Source organism: Egretta garzetta, unplaced genomic scaffold (genome assembly GCF_000687185.1).
Source record: "Egretta garzetta isolate BGI_Z169 unplaced genomic scaffold, ASM68718v1 scaffold8, whole genome shotgun sequence".
NCBI lineage: Eukaryota > Metazoa > Chordata > Aves > Pelecaniformes > Ardeidae > Egretta > Egretta garzetta.
Window position 1 is genome coordinate 1794422 of NW_009260407.1, and position 18830 is coordinate 1813251.

The 18830-nt window shown below is 42.5% G+C and overlaps 1 protein-coding gene and 1 long non-coding RNA gene across 4 annotated transcripts; one reads left to right on the plus strand and one right to left on the minus strand.

Moving 5' to 3' along the window:
• SMNDC1 (survival motor neuron domain containing 1) lies at nt 1–9013 on the plus strand. 3 transcript variants are annotated; one of them, XM_009643464.2, is made up of 6 exons: nt 1–77; nt 362–481; nt 4305–4447; nt 6340–6501; nt 7657–7810; nt 8539–9013. In XM_009643464.2, exons 2-6 carry the CDS (start codon nt 362–364, stop codon nt 8674–8676), a joined length of 717 nt encoding a protein of 238 aa, XP_009641759.1. In that variant the 5' UTR covers nt 1–77; the 3' UTR covers nt 8677–9013. The 3 variants fall into 3 exon arrangements, with proteins under 3 accessions (XP_009641759.1, XP_035754845.1, XP_035754844.1); XM_035898952.1 differs by having other exon boundaries at nt 7–18; XM_035898951.1 differs by lacking the exon at nt 1–77 and adding an exon at nt 96–178.
• On the minus strand, nt 6003–6384 carry LOC118452778. Its single transcript, XR_004842602.1, has 2 exons — nt 6313–6384; nt 6003–6214 (listed from the first exon to the last, which is right to left on the minus strand). It is a non-coding gene; the product is annotated as an uncharacterized LOC118452778 (long non-coding RNA).
• Nucleotides 9014–18830: the final 9817 nt, after the last annotated feature.

An 18830-nucleotide genomic window follows, 5' to 3' on the forward strand; every position in this document is an offset into this window, starting at 1 on the left:
CACCCGCGGGGGAACACGGTGCGCGGCCACCTCCTGAGGGTTCCGAGGCGGCCTAAAGGCCCCGCTGCTTACCCGCTGTACGTTAGGCGTTTTCCCTGGGCACGCACCCGGGCAGGTCGTGTTTAAGCTTTCTTTTTTAGAAATCGCTTGGGAGTAGCTGAACGGCACAAAATTGAAGGTGAATGCTGCCTGTAGTCAAGTAGCATGTTGCTGAAACCCAGGGACTTGTATTTTTAATATCTTAGCAATTGCTTTTCGTGTCGTTTGATTATCGATTTCACTTTACTCGCACCAGCAGGCGTGATTAAAAAGGAGCAAGCCGGCTGTTTTGATGTGGGGTGTGTGTGTGTGTTTCTTGCAGATGTCAGAAGACCTTGCTAAGCAGCTAGCGAGCTACAAAGCTCAGCTTCAGCAAGTTGAGGCTGCCTTATCCGGGAATGCAGAAAATGAAGATTTACTAAAACTGAAGAAAGACTTGCAGGTGAGAACTTGAGGGTATGAGTAGCTGAAAGTTTAGGGTCTTTAGCAGGCGTTTCATCTTTCTTAAATATTTGCATTACAACGAAAATATGTACTTGGTGGGTTTATTACTTTCTTTTCACATAATTTGATACAATTATGGTGGGGTTGGTTTGAAAAAAAAAAAAAAAAACAAAACAACCCAGAGTGTGGCCTATTTTAAACCTCTCTTACAGATTAGTAGAAAAGATGTACTAAATTATATAGCAAACTCTTCTGCTAAAAACTTTAGCCCATGTGATGACAGATATGCCAGTGCTGTCTTTACTATCTCTTTTTCTTTATTTTTTTAAAGGACTCCTCAGAAAGCAATTTTTTTTTTTGTGGCTTTTATCATGCTGAAGCCTGATGGTTAGGCTTAACATTATGCCTTTCTGCTTACTTTTGAGTTGTCAGATAATTTGATCCAGAATCTGTTTATTCATTGCATGCATTTGCAATGGTAAAAGCTTAGGAGTGCAGTTCTGCATTCCTTGCACATCTAAGTCTTGGTTGTGTTAAGCTTTTTGTAAAAGAAAGGAAAAGAGTAGTGTTCTTAATTTGCCACCTGCAGTTTTTTAAACATTTGAGAGCATACCCCATTCTTAAGAGGTAAAAAACATTTCTGGTCCTTAGGGTGTTGTTTGGTGACAGGAAGACCACTAACCTAGTTTTAAGTTGATAAGTGGTCTTTTAGATTCTTGTGCCTATAAAGACACATTGGCGTATAAAAAAACCCAGCAGTACTGTTAAAATTTGTCATGAGAGTGCAAGATGCTGCTTCATTTCTGTTGTGGATTGCTTTAGCCATCAGATCTAAAAATATATAAAACTACCCAGTACAAGATTTGGTAACCACTATTCTGTGTGGAAATAACAGCAAATAAAAGTGATGCTTCAACCAAAATATGAGTAGTGCCTCAAATCAGTGATCTTTAGAATTCCTTTTAAATTACCAAGGCTTTGTGCCCACAAGGCACTTTATAGATCATCTTAATGTCCTTTATTGTACACTGTTAAAAGCATGTGTATATTTTTATATTTTTAAAATGCACAGCAAAACCCATATGGGATGATATTTCCGATACCAACACGACCTCGGCTTTGATATGCAGAGATCATTGATGTGAAAGGACAACTTGAAAACTTTTTTATAAAAGCTTTCTGCACAGAATGGGGAAGATCTTTACACTCTCGTCCCCAAAAGGTTTGCTATCCATATGTTCCACCTTGAAAATGACATAATGTTTTGCAGCATTAATATATGCCAACCTAACAGTTGTAGAATAAGTTTGATGCTTTGGTGTCCCAACTAAATAGCTTTCAGATTAGTTCAGGAAGATTGTTACAATGTAACTGAAAACATTTTTTCTAGCATAAGTAGTGATGCACTACTGCATTTCGTGTACTCAGCTTATTCCTGAGTAATAAGATTAAAATAAATATCACAAGAATTTTTTATAAATACTTTGCTTTTCACCTCCTGTTTCATCAAGCACTTCTAGGACAGTGTCTGTGCACCCACCTTTTGTATCAAGTGGAATTGATGGCAGCTGTCACCTCCTGTCATGGGAGATGATATCTGCGCGTTCTGGACTGTAGATCTCTCCCTGGCTTTGTAAAGACCAGTTGGTCAGGAAAAATCTTGGCAAACTCTCACTAGTATTCGCTGGGGGTCACACCTACATGTCATGGGGATGTGGCAGCAAGCAACAATTTTCAACCCATTTGGCCATGTTGAGCTGCTGTGGTAGTCGAACTCGTGCTCAGAAGTTTTCTTTGAATGAGCTATTCTGTTAAAGACTTGAGAACTGCCTCATGGGTGGCAATAAAATTAATGTTTCTGTCTTGTGTGCTTAGCATTGTGATACGTGGATATCAGATGCAGATTTTTACTAGCCTGGTGTGTAAGTGGCTTCTATGGAATTCAAAAAGTCCTTGGTAGACTTGTCTGAAACTACTCACATCTGAGTTCTACAATAAACCAACTACAAACGTGGCAAGAGCAAGTCAGCACTTTTGTGTTACTGGTAGTCCCCGTAGCTGAAATACTCACTTTCAGGTAGCTTTTGCCTCGTATTGTGTTTGACCCGCCAAGATACCCAGTGCAAACTGTGATGCCTCTTGAATTTGCAGAATATAACTGTCTGTATGTTGAGGTATAGTTTGGGATTTTGCATCTGGGAGGGAAAATTAGGCTAACGCTGTATGTTCTGCAGAGCGCACTCAAGTTAGGCAACTAACTTGATAAATGAAAATCTGTTCTGGTTCAACTGTAGTATTACGGAAAATGGAGACCAAAGTAGTAGAAGTAATTGTAAACATGTTTCTGTGCTTACGGTTGCTACTGATTGTGCTTACTGTTGCACTTATTAACTAGCAGCCTCTCTAAAATGAAGAGCAGAACTTTTGTTAGGAAGGTGTTGGAAATTCAGACATTAAACAGCTGCAACAGAAATAAACTGTTAGGCCATTCATGCCAGTTGTATAGTTTATCAGATAAAAATGCCTGTAAGTTCATATTGTATTAACTTCTTATTTGGGAACTGATTATGGTCCTTTAGGTTCTTGAGGAATGAAGACCAGCTTCTTTACCACTTTTTCCTGAGCTAGTCTTTAGACACTCATAGCTGAACTAGGATGTGAATCTGGGAGGAAAGTTCATGCTCCACTGAGCCTCAGTTGCACGTTGTTTATCTGTAACCCTCTCCTAATTTAAATATTTACTCTTAATTAGGAGAGTGACAAGGGTTCATGCTGAGATACTCAAAGAACTGAAGAATTTTTCTTCAAGCACCGCAGAGTTGCGTTGTCTTATACAGAAAGTTTCAATGGCCTTTTTGGTGCTGGCTCCTCTGACTTTAACACTAGTGAGAGCCAGTGGTCTTGACTGCGCAGAGTAAGAATGTAACATTGACAGGAAGCTGGGAAGGGGTGTTTGCATGCTCCTGTCCGTGAATGAATATTATTTAAAGGAACTGGAAGAAATTGTTATTTTGTTATTTGCCTTGTTGGATTAGCAAGGGGAAGGCCTGACCTGAAATCTTGACGTCGGGGAGTTTAGAGAAAAACAAACACTTAAATGACTTAAGGAAATCAGTTTCTTTATGATGACCCTGAGTGTTTTCTATAAAAGAGGGGTCTTTACAGAGTGGCAGTCTGGGAGGGCACTCTTCCACCCTGGCTCTGGGTGCTTCAGTTCAGCCAATCCACGTAAGTTTGAGTAAGCTGAAAAATGTTTCATCGCTTAGAAATGCTGTACTTATGCTTGTAGTTGTTGTGTGTTTTATAGATTACTACATGTAATATAGCCAGCCAGTCCCAAATGGGAAGGAATGAAAGAAACTGCCAGCTGCAGAGAGAACAGAAGTGATGCTCATGTTTGATTTTCTTTGGTTTTGATCAATAACCAACATAACATGCAGCCATTTGTAGAGAGTCACACTTGATTTTTTTGTTTTGTTTTGTTTTTTCTTTTCCTGAGACTGTCTAGCTGTGTCTTTGTGCCTATGGATAAACAATTAATCTAGAAAGAAATACTATAAAAATAATAGGTGGCTACTTGAAATTTTGAGGAGGGCATGGGCAACTTTACTGCAATATGGTGAGGACCATACATCTTTTTATCTACATTGGCAATGAGTGAGTTTAGTTAAATGATTGAAAAAACCAAAGTGAACTTTACAGCAGCTGTGAATTTAATACAGTAAATTCAAAAAAACCCCAAACCAGTAAGCTTGGGGTAAAAATATGCATGGTAACAGAGTTTGAAAAATTGTTCTTTGTGGGTTTTTTGTCTTTTGTAGGAAGTCATAGAATTAACCAAAGACCTCCTTTCAACACAACCTTCAGAAACTCTTGCAAGTTCTGACAGTTCTGCTTCTGCTCTGCCCAGTCACTCCTGGAAGGTTGGGGATAGGTGTATGGCGATATGGAGTGAGGATGGACAGTAAGTGTAGAAAACTTCTCTAACAGTTACATGAAATAGTTCAATGGTAAGAGACTTTCATTCAGTTTGAACTGCCCCCAGGGTGACTAAAAGCAAAAAAGAAAAATGAGATATTAGGTATTCTTGTACGCTCTTTAATAAAGGTCAGTATTTTAGATAAAAAGCAGAGAGATGTGGGGTCATTTTCTAGAAATGCCCTGTTTGTCACTAACCTTATAAAAGTAGGGGAGCTTTGGTAAATTACCATTTACTAATGTAATAAATGGCAGACTTTCATGAATTGACCTGTCAGAGCAGCCTTTCGTAAAGGTTCCAGGACCTATAAATCATAATTTGTCATTGCATTCATACATATGTAATTGATTGCTATTAAGAAAAATCCTTGCTGTATCTCAGTTTGTGCCACTAATTGGAAATTGATTCTTAATTGGAAATGCTGTTCCTTGGCTATGACATAAATAGCTGCGTAAAGTAACTATAGACTTAGTGAACCTTTTGGATTTAGTCTCCATTACATTAGCCTGTGAAGTTCTGGGAACCCAAGCAGTTCATTCTGACTTCATAATCTTTGAAATAAACATTGTAAAATTATGTTCCGTACTGCAAAACGTATAACTGTTGCAGCTTTTTAAAAATTACTGTTTATGCAGGACTAGAATCCCAATCATTGCCACTTACGTGCTCTATTGTTCAAGGAATGCGGTTCTGTTAACAACCCAGAGATTCTGGTGTAGCTGTTGATGTCTTAGGTAGAACAGTTTTTCTGTCGCAGATTGTTAATGAGTAAAATGCTTTTGTGTAATAACTTAAAAATTGAGTCTTACTTTAAGTCACCGTTGGGTCATTCTTCTTGCTCTGATCACTGGGTTGGAGGATCAGAGCTTGGGGAAGAATGTGCCAGAGTGTCCACTGAAGTGGACCTTGCTGGACTTTAATTGTATTACTTTTTTTTTTTTTTTTTTTTTTTAACCCCCTTCTTCTGTTACAACATTTATTTAAGTGACCAGTATCTCATGAAGAGCTAGCCAGAGATTAATATTTTTTACCTCATGCAGTTTGGGTTTCCATGTATTTTCATCTAGCTCAATTCAAGATGAAGTTGGTCCACTAAAATTGCAGAAGAAATTAATTTAGTAAATGTTAACTGGAATATTTTCTAGGAAACATCTAATTTTATTCCTCTGTTTGCTTTAGATGTATCGTTTTGCTCTGAATTGAGACTCAATTTTTTTAAGTATTTTTGGAAATGTCACTTGTTCTTTTTCCTCTTTCCCATTATGAGGTCAATTTGGTTGACCAAAATGTTTCATATCCATAAATATGAAATGGACAAATTTCTGCTAAAATTTCAAAATTGCTATTTTAAATCGTAAGAAAACTTTAAACTTTGTGCATATTGAAGGGGGAATATTTTGAAAGCTTCAGTTTTTCTTAATTCTTTTTCATACGGAGGAAAACTGAACCAAAGCTTTGCTCTTGTGGGCTGACATTTTTCAAAATTCCTTAGTGAATTCCCTGAAAGCTGTGTTCTGTGAGTGCAGTATTTTGTTGGGTCTTTTTTTTTTTTTTTTTTTTCTCCAATCCTATGACCTACCAGAACCAAATCAGGATATCTGATTAGATTGGCCCCAGCATTAATCATTAGTTAGGATAACTGTGAGGCCATTGCTTCTTGATGCTAAAGGTCAAGTACAGCAGATTCCAGTCTTTGTACTTGTGTCCCTTTGACCTTCAGAAAATAATCTTGGTTTGATTTATGTGTTGTCCCTGAAAATGAAGGCGGATATTTGCAAATTTTTTGCTTAATGCCATTAGCTGGCTGACAGTGTAGGTGTTGAAGGGCTGAGTATTAAAGCTTTACTCACATGCTTACAGCCATGATATCTTTACAGGTGTTATGAAGCTGAGATTGAAGAAATAGATGAGGAGAATGGAACAGCTGCAGTCACTTTTGCTGGATATGGCAATGCTGAAGTTACACCTCTGTTCAACCTCAAGCCTGTGGAAGAGGGAAGAAAAGCAAAAGAGGACAGCGGCAACAAACCCATGTCCAAGTAAGTAACGCACAGGCAGAAGTCTGAAAGCAGCTTTGTTTTGTTTTGTGTTGTTTTTTTTTTCCCCCCAGCTATAAAAATTGGTTAATTAAATAGATTCTGATTTAAGATCCTTTTTCCAGCAAACATGTGAAGATATTAAAGATACGTAAAATTTAAAAAACAACAACAAAAAAAAGACAGTCTGGCATATAACGTTTGGTAGGTTATTGTGGCTGGTATCATGTGCATTATGTCTCCTGGCAAGATAACACGATAGACTTTGTTTTACTCAGATTATGTTATCTCAAGATATCAAGTATGTAAGCAGCAGATTAAAAAAAAAGTTAGTACACTTTCATCGACAGCAGAGAGCGTCCAAGTTTCACCCCAGATCTACTGCAGGCTCTACTCAGATGTGTGACCTGGCTCACACAGTTACTTACCAGTACGAAGGACTTCTGCCTCTGCCCCATCCCTGAGTTAGCACACTTGTGCCGACCCCATTGCTGAGGAAATGTGCTTTACTCCGTGTCCAACTCTGTCTAACATAGGAAGGTATTTTTAAGGGCTGAAAACTTTTTTTTTTTTTGTGGGGGAAGAAAAAAAGTGGTACGATTGCGGACTTTGTTATAGGCAATGATCCCTTCCCTAAGGGATCGTTCTGAGGGGCACTGCACTGTGGCGCAGATGGACTCCTTGAACTTACTGATCTTTACTGAAGTAACCTATCTTTGTTCTTTCCCTTCTATCCCTGTCCAATACTTGGTAGCAAGAGAGTCCTGCAGGTCTCCAGAAAAGTTTGGGCTTTTCACTCGCATGGGCTATATATGTTTTCCAAACCCTAGATGTTTCTGAAATGCAGGAGAGGTGATGGGTACATTTTCAGTTTCAGAAATGAACTTCACTCAATCCCATGGTTTTTTGTGTTTGGCATGGTCTTAGGTGGTGGTGGTGGTGGTTGTTCTTGTGCCCAAATACATAAATAAGCGATGTAATGCTTATGCATGGAAAGACTTGTTTGTTTGGGTTTTTTTCTAGAAGTGGAGAATATTTTCAAACTTTATTTTCTGTCATTTACTTACAGAAAAGTATTATGCATGTCTGTCTTTCAGGGGTTTTAGTTTCTTACAGGAAAAGGCACAAACGTAAAATGTCTTTTTTCCTTCTCTCCAGAAAAGAGATGATAGCCCAGCAACGAGAGTATAAAAAGAAGAAAGCTTTGAAAAAAGCCCAGAGAATTAAAGAACTTGAACAAGAACGAGAGGACCAGAAAGTCAAGTGGCAACAGTTTAACAACAGAGCCTATTCTAAAAACAAAAAAGGCCAGGTTGGTTTGGTTTTGTCAGTATGTGAACAACAACAGGGTGCAGAATTCTGTGCAGTACTTTGGGAGAAAGGAGGAAGTCAGTTTTTAAAGGGGGTTCGTCTTTGGGATTCTGGAGTGTGCAGTTTGGTATTTTGTACACTAAAAAGGCTTGGGTTTGTATGGGATGGCTTTGGAGGAGTGCTGCTCTTAAGAGGCTGAGCTTGCACTTCACTTGGAGAGCTGCCAGTTGCCAGGTAGTGTTTGCTGGAGCTTAGAACTGAGGGTCTGTCTAAACCCCCAAGCCTGACTGCTGTGTTTATGACCTGGCAGGCACAGCACTAACTGCCCTGTTATAGTAAGCATGGTGCATAAAAGTTTGTGAGGGCGTTTTAATGCCTTACTTTGTTTTTATCATGCCTTGACCAAGAGCTGCCAGACATAGCGGTAAAACTTCAGTCTTCCTTATGAACAACTGTTAGAGATCCATCTTATGAGAGAGGTGAATTTTACTCGTTAGTGGCTTGACCCAGGGTCCCAAGTACCACCATCACGTCCAGGACTTTGGTGCTCTGTTGTCTCACTGCTGATAATGTGCCACAGACCAGCCAGCCTTTAGAGAGGGTCTGTAGAGTGAGAGGTTGGGGATATTGAAATGCTTCAAATGGTAATGATGATTGCTTGGTTGTTGGGGTTTTTTTAAGAGCAAGTTAGTAATTCTTCAGGAATGGTGTTTTCTGTTTCATTTGCAGGTAAAGAGGAGTATTTTTGCTTCCCCTGAGAGCGTAACTGGCAAGGTTGGAGTTGGAACATGTGGAATTGCAGACAAACCTATGACACAGTATCAAGATACCTCTAAATATAATGTCAGGCATTTGATGCCTCAGTAACAGGGGAAAAAGGTGGAACTTCATCTCTGCAGGGCTTTACACTTATCTTTTTATCATTATATTTTTCTAAAAGTAAATTATTTGTTGGCACATAGCGAGTAGTCCATTTTGTCACCATCACTTTGGCTTCAGCTGATACGAGCCTTAAATTCCAGCTATTGATTTGACCCCCCCCTAATCATTAAACTTTTCGTAGTTGCATTAAAATACATTCTGCAGGTAAATGCTTTCATGAACTGCTGTTACCTGTTACTCTGAAAGCAGTAGTTATCTGCAGCTTTGATCTCTGGAATATTCTGTTCATACCAGTAGTGAAGGGTTGAGTTGTTTTTTCCCCCTTAAGGAAAGTGGTGGTATAAAAGTGGCACCTTAACAGCCTCCCTTGTTTCTGTAGTCACAGCGCTGTCCAGCAGAGCAGCCGCTGCAGCTCTGGGAGAGAGAGCTGGACTCCACCGTAGCTTGTACGTCACATGGAGTTGCTAAGGAAGTTCTAAATCACTCCCTTACAAATCCACCGAAGATCGATTTGTACAGCTGTAAATGAGGGCAGAACAGGGCCGACAGGATCTCTATCACTAATGATGATTCATGTTCTAGGAACAATAAATCTGACTTTAATTCCAGTCTGAATTTCCTGCACTAGAACTAAAGCAGAGGAGATTTTTTCTTTTTCTTTAAATACTCATTGAATTTTAATGGGAGGTTATTGAAATGTATCCAGAAAGCCACAGGATGAGGTATTTAGACTCCAGTTTCAAAGTAAAGAACTGTTCTTAAAAATACCCACCCTGCCCCTCCCCAGGGACCTGAGCGTTGGAGAACGCAAAGGGTTGTGCTTCCCCCTCTTGTAGATCTTGCAGGTTTGATGGCAGGGTCACAGCCCTGGAAGGTGCGGGCACAGCTTGTGCCAGGGCAGCCTCCAGCCCGCAGAGCAGCGCGGCAGCGAGTGCCTGGAGCCCCTGCAGGCAGCTGTGACCAGCAGGAGCTGGCGGAAATTTCTGTCCTTAAATAAGTGGCCGGCCCCACTGTTCATCGTCAGTCCAGCTGTATTACAGTGCCGCTGAGCCCCTTCGATTTTGTTCAGGAAACCACGTGTAAAAGCTCTTGCTTTCTTGTATTTCGTACGTGATTTGCTTTCTTCTGTTACTTGTCTCTCACTTAACGGTAGTGGTGCCATCTCTGAATCCCTAATGTGTTCAAGAAGTTAATGGGTAGCCCTGTATACAATGTAGATATTATTTTTGTAAAATCTAGGGCCGTGTTAATGGACAAGGGTACATCAGCTGTTTCCCCCCCTTAAATAATTAAAGGGTGTTTCTTGTCCATTGACCCTGACCGTTATTTCCCTGTATATTATGTTAATGTAGCTCATTTTGTAATTTGTTACCTAGATCAGGTCACGTCAGCAATTGTTGATGCACTGATTGGTGGAACTCTCCATCAGTTACCTGAGTCACAGCTCAAGCTAAACTCTACAACTGGTAGTTTAGAATCCATACATAGAAAAAGGTTCTCCCTATAATGGGAGAAGGTGATTTTTATGAATACAAAGTGTGTTAATTTCAGTTTTGTATGTTTAACTTTTATTAAATAAAGTGTTTAAAATCTGCTGGATATATTTGACAAAGTATACATGGGGGGGCAGTAAATGATCAGGAAAGGGGAGACTATAGTGGCACACCTAAGTGAAACAAACATCCGTCACACCCCCTGCGCAATGAAGCAAATGGGCCCCAATTCCTCATCTTCACGGGCAGCAGGCAGGGTAAATTTTCTTTTGCATAGAAAAAACCCTCTAATTTACCATAAGATAACCTGATGGAAGACCTCACTGCCTTGAGGAAGGGAGTTTGTGCTGCAGGGGGATGCATCTCAGCAGTGACAGCAAATGGGTTGATACTCCTGCCGTGCTGACAGCTAACGGCTGAGAAAGGTCACCTGGTGTCTGTTGCAGGGGGCTGTGACACAGAGGTGTCACACACATCACCCTCCATAGCCCAAAGGAGCAGAACACTTGGCAGAGCAAACGCGCCAAGGCAGAACTGGAGTTTTCAGGAAGCCCCATGAGCCTTTCCCTAACTCCACCCGATCAAACATCTTCAAGGCTTGGGTGGGGAGGGGGAGAGACACTTAAACCATACCTGGCATGCATTTTGCTTTGCTCATCTTTTTTGATGTAATAAATATAGTAAATGATCTATCCCAGGACTGTTTGTTCACTAGTTCTGAAGAGACCTTAGCACTTGAGTCATCAGAATGCACCGGGTGTGAGACCCTCCCTTGCAGCAACAGAGCTAGCTGTCTCATGGCTGCTGAGCCTTTTAAAAAAAAAAAAAAAAAAAAAAAAAAAAAAATTAGCAAAGCTAATACATAGAGGCAATAAAGCGAAAGGCACCGTTTCCTTTGCACAAGTTATTTGTCACCTCTTGCACTCTGGGCTGCCTGGGGAACCTGGCCCTAACGCTTCTGCTGGGCGCCCCGAGGAAATGCTGCTGGGAGAAACCTTCCAGGGGCTTTTTTCCTTTGCTGCCACGCGTGGGGCAGCTGGTGACAGTGGTACCCCTACAGCAACAGAGGCCAGGGCAGGCAGAAGACTACTTGGATAAACACACACCCCCCGCCAAAACTGCCACCTCAACCACACAGCCATTTTTTGATGCTGCTTCCTCCCCTGCAGGACGGGGTCTGTTCAGGTGTAGTCTGGCTTCGGAACACAGCCTTAATAAAGCCTCTTGAGAAATTCAGAGAAAAATAAATTGTGAGTAAGCTATGCTGGTAATTGCTAAAACATCTTTACCATTCTTTATTTACAAACACTGTAGTGGGTGAAAGTGGTGGGGTGGTTCTTGTGTGTTTGGTTTTTTTAATTACTTCCCAGTTTTCTTAGCTACCCTAAACAATAAGAAACCTGATTTTCAGAACTCATGCTCTGCGTTGTCTTCTGGGCCTCTCAGCAAGCAGAAGAGCCATCTACCCCAGCGCGAGGAAACCCTGCCATAAAGCAGACAGTACTTACTTAGAAATAGTGACATGACAGAGGGGAAGTTAAAAGTGTAAAAGTAAAGAGTGCAGAGCCACTAAGCTGGAGACATTGTGGAAAAGAGACACTTGTCAGCGCCGCGGGTTTGTGCCTTTCAGATGAGGCTCCTGCACAAGATGACCGGTACGGGCTACACGATTCCCCCTATAAGCAAGGTACTGCAGGAAATGGTTTATCTAGTACAGCCTCCACCTCGAACAAATCTTAATTGGTTGGGGAAATTAAACTGGCAGAAATTAAACTGGCAGAAGAGAGGTTTCCAAGCTCGGACTGCGTCAGTCTGGTTAAGTATTTAGAACAGCCTTAAGAGTAGCAACTTTTTAAAGTTTCATGGTGATGGCAATCCATTTCTCTCTCGCTTTCCCCTATGCCAGAGCAGGAGTGTTGTTTCACTTATTTCCATAGAGGCCTGCTCTCAGAGGTTTCCAAGCACAAAAAAGGAACAACTTAGAAGACTCCAATTCAACACCGGAGATATTTAAAAGGCAAAACCAATAGCAGACTTGGGTACTTCCCCTGGATGTTCTTCCACGCACCCAAGTTGGCATGGTGCGAATATTTTGTGCTGCAACCACCACTCCCATGTCTCACAACAGTTAAGACTAAACCTGGGATTACAGAAAACGTTCCTGAGCCAGGCCCAAGAGAAGTATCACTACCTTGCAGCTGGTGCTGCTCTCTGCAATGCCATTTCTGCAATATTATCTGAGCTCTTAAAAGCTTCGCTTACCAAACTTGCAAAGTAAGGAGGGATGCTTGCGTCAGGATTATGGTAGACATCCATGCCACCTGCACCCCATTAACGTCTGACCTGATCCAGCAACCTCCCTGACACACCAAAACCTCCGAGCTGAGCCGAAGGCTCTGCTACACAAACGCACTCACATTATTTCCCCTTGTAATGCAATCACCCTTCTATGCTGGCCTCACCTTGCAGCCATCCCCTGGTCTGTACGGAAGTGCAGAGCCTTCCCACGACGGATGCTGGCAGAAGATGTCTTGCTCTCACCTAGGCTGAAAGGCGATGTTACTTCCCAACGAGAAGCTCTCCGTGAGGAATGCAAGTGATGCGAAGTTTTAAACCTCATGTTTTTAGCAGACCTGCTAAACCCGGTATTCCCTAGGACCACGAGTGCCTTTTTGTACAGTTGTCCACCAGTCCAGGAGAGGAAAGAGCTTTTGTATTTCCCCATCAAGCCTGCCAGGAGGAGATCCAAAACAATTCATTGTTTTGAGACAAGTATTTTTGAAAAGGGGTTAAGTGGAAAGAATTTCCTAGCCATAGCCAAACAGAGCAGTGGTAGCCCAAGTCAAGTTATGAACTAGGTCTGCGTATGCTCTGACTGGCAACCACAATGTTAAACCCACCATAAAACACTTTAAATTCCTTTGATGGTTTATCCTGCTTGGCTGCAACATCCCTCAAGATCAAAATTAATCCTTGTTGAAACGCAGCCCTGCGGCAACGCTCATGACCGCAATGAGACCTTACAGAAGGGGTGAATTTGGCCCGAAGCTGACTGCACGTGCACGGAGCGCCTTTCTGGCTCACTAGCGCTTCTTTCAGTGGGAATCACGGGGGGGAAGAACAGATGAACGCTACATCCGTCTTCTCTCAGACCACCCCTGTAACTATTGCCTCGTGGCAAAGGGACACTAAAGCTATTGCTTGCTGGAAGGCAACAAGAAATGCCAGTGTCCTCCAGCCCCACATAGGCTGCAGTCAGATCTGTGTGACGGAACAGCCCAGAGGACCCCACTGCACCAAACCCCAACCTAGGAGCATTCCCTGAGGTGAGATTAGCATCGTCACTAGTGCTCAGCATTGTCACTGGTGCTCAGAGCCACCAACTCATCGTTCTTCTCTGCCAATTCCTCTGAACCACCACATTCCCAGTAGGTGAATACCCTTCGTGGCCTTAAGAGCGCTGGCCGGGGCCACCCCGTGCTCCTCAGGAACGTGCAGGAGCTGGCTGCCTTCCCTCGACTGGCTGAAGACCCAGGTCAGTCCTGTGCAGCGCTTCATTCCCTCTGAGCAAACGCTGCATTAAACTGAAGCTGCGGCGCATGGTTGCGGCGCAGCAGCCTACAAGCCAAGATGCTGAATGACTTGTTGAAGGCCAAATTAACCAGCTCACACCACCAGCTTGCTCTGGGCCTCCTCAGGGTACTACAAACTAAGGGGCTGATTTCTTCTGGTGTGGTAAAAACAAACCACCCTGCGAGACGTGGCTTTCGTTTTAGTCCAACACAGCAACACCCCAGACAGAAACCCTAAATACGACCCATTTAGTACCGATACCCAGAGACGCCTCGTCTCTGCTTCTACCTAATAATTGAAGGGATCAGTCCTCTCTTCAGGAGGAAACGAGCAGAGCAGCAGGGGTCAGTGCTGATGCATCATCCCCAATTAAACAACCTGCCTTTCTGCAAGAGGTCGCTCCGAAGGAAAACACTGGGCATGCAGGCAGCCGCACTGCTTCGTGTTCGTCCTCCCAAACACCACTCAGATCTGTGGGCCAATTTCAAGCAGATTTGACAGCGCATCAGTATTTTCTAGGTATTTTCTGCAGACTGGTGAACAGAGAGGAAGAAGGACACACTCCTCTTCCCCGAGGGTCCCACAGGACAATTCGGAGACTATGGCGGATGCAGAGGAGTTTCAGTCACTATCGGGTCACAGAATTTATCACTCACCAGAGAATCTGTCCACAGGACAACGCCCCGGGAAAAAACATCAGACTTCATTCTGTAATTTATGGACTTCTTTTTCATTACTGATACTATCACCTCCCTAACCTCAGAATGAAGCCCTGTTTTTTACCGTTATCTTCCAGGAAGCGACCCCAGTTTCTCTTTCCAATGACGTATAGCTGGTGCCAGAAAAATCTGCAACAACAGAAGTTTATGATCCGGGGCGGGATGGGGGGGGAGACTCTCTCCATGAGTGCACACTACTGATCCCACTTCCACTGAATCCCAATGTTTCATCCATTTCAACAGGGCGACACAGAAGCACAGGCTACAAACCAGGAGCAGCAAGTACAAGAGAAGAAAGAGCAGAAAAGCAGGCGGATGGAGCTCAGTGTCCAGCAACAGATGGCAGCAGACAAACAAAAGGAAAACACAGCCACAAAACCTGGAAAACAACAGGTCTGTCTAGTTAACCCCACTCCTACTGACCTACAGATATCTCGAGACAGATGGATCTGAGACCACCTTTGTCACTGCCATGCCTCCAATGGAATGGACATTAAAATGACCTTCAAGTGACAACTCGATAACCGTGACAAATGCAGCCCGACAGCCGTCTCCACCTTGTCTGCAGACACGGGATGACACACTGCAATACGCTTGTGTCAAAAGAAGGAAAATGCTGGATGGCCTTTTTAATGGGTTTTCCCATCGGGGATCTCGTTTACAGGGGGAGGACTGGACAGAATGAGCTTACGGGGGAGCTGTGCGCACACGTCCAGGTGGGTCTACCGCGTGGGCAAGCTGCCTAAGGAAAGGGCATCCAATTCTGTTTTCACAGGAAAAGTCACCGTACTCTTGTAAAAATTAAGTAGTGAATACATTTAGGATTTCTACAAACACAAAAATAAAGCAGAAAAAAAGCCAATAGCACCCATAAAGCGAACCATAAAAAAAAGCCTCGCACAATTTTGCAAAGATGAAAGGGAAATGTGATTCCATGCCCCCGTGGCGAGGATAAGTGTTATTCTGGATGAAGCCAGAGTTAACATGGTGGGCATGCACCTGAATCATTTCACTTCACCCTCTACTTGCAGAAGAGTAAAACAAGGCCTCAGAAGCAGCTTAAATCCCGCACTGGTGTACGTTAAAAAAATACTGGAGTTGGGAACCCAAACAGCACCATGCCATCAGTGTCTTTATCTTCTGGGGTGAATGAAAAGACAGACAGTAAGTTTCTGTGCCCACTTTTCTGGGAAAAAAAAAGTTATTTGACTTGCTCTATTGGATCTCTTGGAGTTCAGTAGCATGAGGGACCATCTCAGCTTCCAAAGGGTAAGAGAGGCTTGACCCTCAAGGGTTTGGATCTGCACCGCTGGGTACGTGCTCTGTTTTACAAGAGTTCAGGGTGGCTAGTAGAAACTTTGGTGCTACTTTGAGAAGTGGCATGACCTTAAAGCAGATCCGGCACACAGGACTATTTTGGCTTGCGACAACAGGGACAGCTCAGGAGACTGATACATTTTTAAGCAGAAGGAACCATTATGATCAACTAAGTGATGTCTGGCATAACCATATGAATTGGCCTGTACAGTCATCCAGAAGTAACTTACAGCAACTTCTCTGAGCAAATTAGTCATCTTGAACATTTCAACACCGATGAAGGGAGATGTAAGGAGCGTGACAGATCGTGTGAGGTGCAAGCACACAGAGAAGGCCAGAGTCCACACGGCAGTAACAAAGCAGTGCAGGACAGCCTCGAAAAGTCACAGAAACGTTTCCATCACATAAAAAACTATCCAAACTCTAAGCTGAAACCTGCTAAGACCTGCCACAAAGAATCCCCCAGCACGACAGCAACCAACCCCATGGCTTTAGCAGTTACTATAAAGGCTCTTAATTTTGTTTTATTCCTGGTCCTCTTCCTGGCTGGCCCGCTGCTGCTAGCCAAGCCATCAGGCAGGTGGCTGGTGATGGAAGCTCATCTTCTGCTGCATTTTCCCTGTTGTATTTGCACTCGGTATCAAGACCCCTTCAAGTCCACAATGCTAAAAAAGGTACCACAGTGGCTCTGGAGCATACAAGCAAACATTTCAGACATGTTTATTCCAACCAGAGACACGCCACTGTTTTATACCAACCCAGAGAGCAAAGCCATTCCCCACCCCTCGAACTTCAGTATTTTTCAGCTGCAACATTTCTTTCCCAAGTGGCCCTTTAAAACAAGCAGGAATAACAGGAAGGAAGAGGTGCTGGGACAGCTGCAGAAAAAGGGTCGTAAATAAATAAACCCCACCGGTATTCAACTGCTCAGCACCAGGGCTGCCAGTGGTCAACACTTTCAAGGAGAATAATAATGAATAAATAAACCAGGCCTTGCTAGAGCTAAAGTTTCCTACTTTTCACCACTCAGGAGACTGTCCCAAACCTTGTGTCATACAGAGATTATATGGACCCCAAACATAAATCCAAGCAGTGTTCCTTCTTTGAAAACCCTTGGGCCCCATTTGTTAACCCAGAGCTCAGTTCAGTCCATGGCAGACTCCTGCTCCTGCCAGGTCACCTCCCAGAAGGAAGAAGAACAGATGTACCAAGCCACTGGATTACAGACGCATAAGTGAAAACAGATTTAACAGCAGCAACCTGATCCAGACATAGTAAGCAAATTTAAGAAAAAACAAACAGAAATCCTTCATTACAGCCATGGAAAGATTATTGCGTGCTGCACCTCTTACAGGGGGATGACACATTTTGGAGGAGAGCAGGGGAAACAGAATATTTAAACACAGGCAACTTACTATAACGCAAAACTCTATAGCAGACTTGCTCAGGATCTTCTCATCGAAGGGCACAAGACGAACAAAGAGTCAGCTAAAGTGATACGAATGACCAAGATGGAAGAACACAACTCATTTCAGATACAGAAATGTTTAATGGCGTTAAAGTGCTACTTTAATGGGGACCATATGCTAACATTTAAACACAATTCCACTGCACTGCTAAATATGGTTGTCTTTATTTTTTATTTTATTTTACCTTTTTTTGCCCAACCCTACCTAAAACAATAAAATAAAATCTAAAGGACTGAAATTAACAACCCATTCAAATCAGCAATAAGTTATGAATTTTATAAAGCATTTTTTCCTCTTTTTTTTTTTTCTTAGTAATGAGGGGTAGTTAAATTACTTAAAGATATACAAAGTTTCAAACGATGCCATAGGTGAGGACTCTATTAAGGTTTTTAAAACTTGGAAAACAAAATAATCCTGGCCATTAAAAAGACAAAAATAAAAAAAGCAAAGCCCTCAAAAGTGCAGGTTAGAATGCTCGTCTCAGAGAAAATTAGAAAACATTCGCTATAATAGCTCTTAACAGCACCTGCACAGATAAGATGGCAAGGCCCTTGGGAACAGGACGTGCAGTCAAAACGTTACATTAACATGAGAGACGTGCTGAGCTTAACTAGGTTAACTACTGGACTGGAACTTCAAAAGTCAGCAAAGGGAATGATTCTAAAAAGAAAACCGAAGAAACCCCCACCAAACCTGGCCTCTTCCAGCTAGCACAGCCTTCATCCATTGTGTGCATGGCAAAAATCATCTTTTCATTTCATTGGGTCAAGTGCTTCATCAAAACAGAGATCTTTTCATGGCATAAATTCATATAAAAGACATCTAAGGTTTCATATGGACAAGCTCTAAAAAGACGCATCAGACTTGGGGTGTTTTCCCTCCCAACACATTTACAAATGTTTATCAAAAAATCTCTTCAAATAAAAAGGTCATAGTGGCTCAGTATCTGGGCATGACTTTCTGGCATATCACCTCTTGTATGTGCTGGTTTCTTTCTGTCCTCGGCTGGTTGTGTGCCTGCGTACGAGCACGCATCTACCGGGAGATCTGCTGTCGGTGTCACAGCCTGAGGCGTGACACAGCCCACGATGTGCTGGTAGATTACAAGTGTGTACCCACACGTCAGAGGTACTTGCTTTTTAAATGATGTCCAACAGAAAGCTGAGCTGAATGGTATTCTCTCCTGAACATCTCTCTTTGCTGCCCCCCCTCTCTCTGGGCACAGAACGAGACCTTAATCATTATCATTGTTATTCCTAGGCTATGGAAGCCTTCTTAGATTTCCTAGTACATTACGACAGCATTGGATTGTGATAAACTGTAGGACACGGTCCTTTTAGGACCACAAAAGCTCTTCAGAAGGGCCTAAACTAGGTTGCTCAACCTGAATGCAATATAAGAAATTCTGACATTTCTCAGATCTCATGACAGAAAGAGAGGGATGAGTCTCTAGTATCCTCTTTCAAACGAATAAATTCAAAAACAAAGTGTTTCATCACTAAGGTCTAGATCCAGGTCCCACAGAAACAAACAGATTTCACTGACTTCAAAGGGACTAGTGTTTGGTC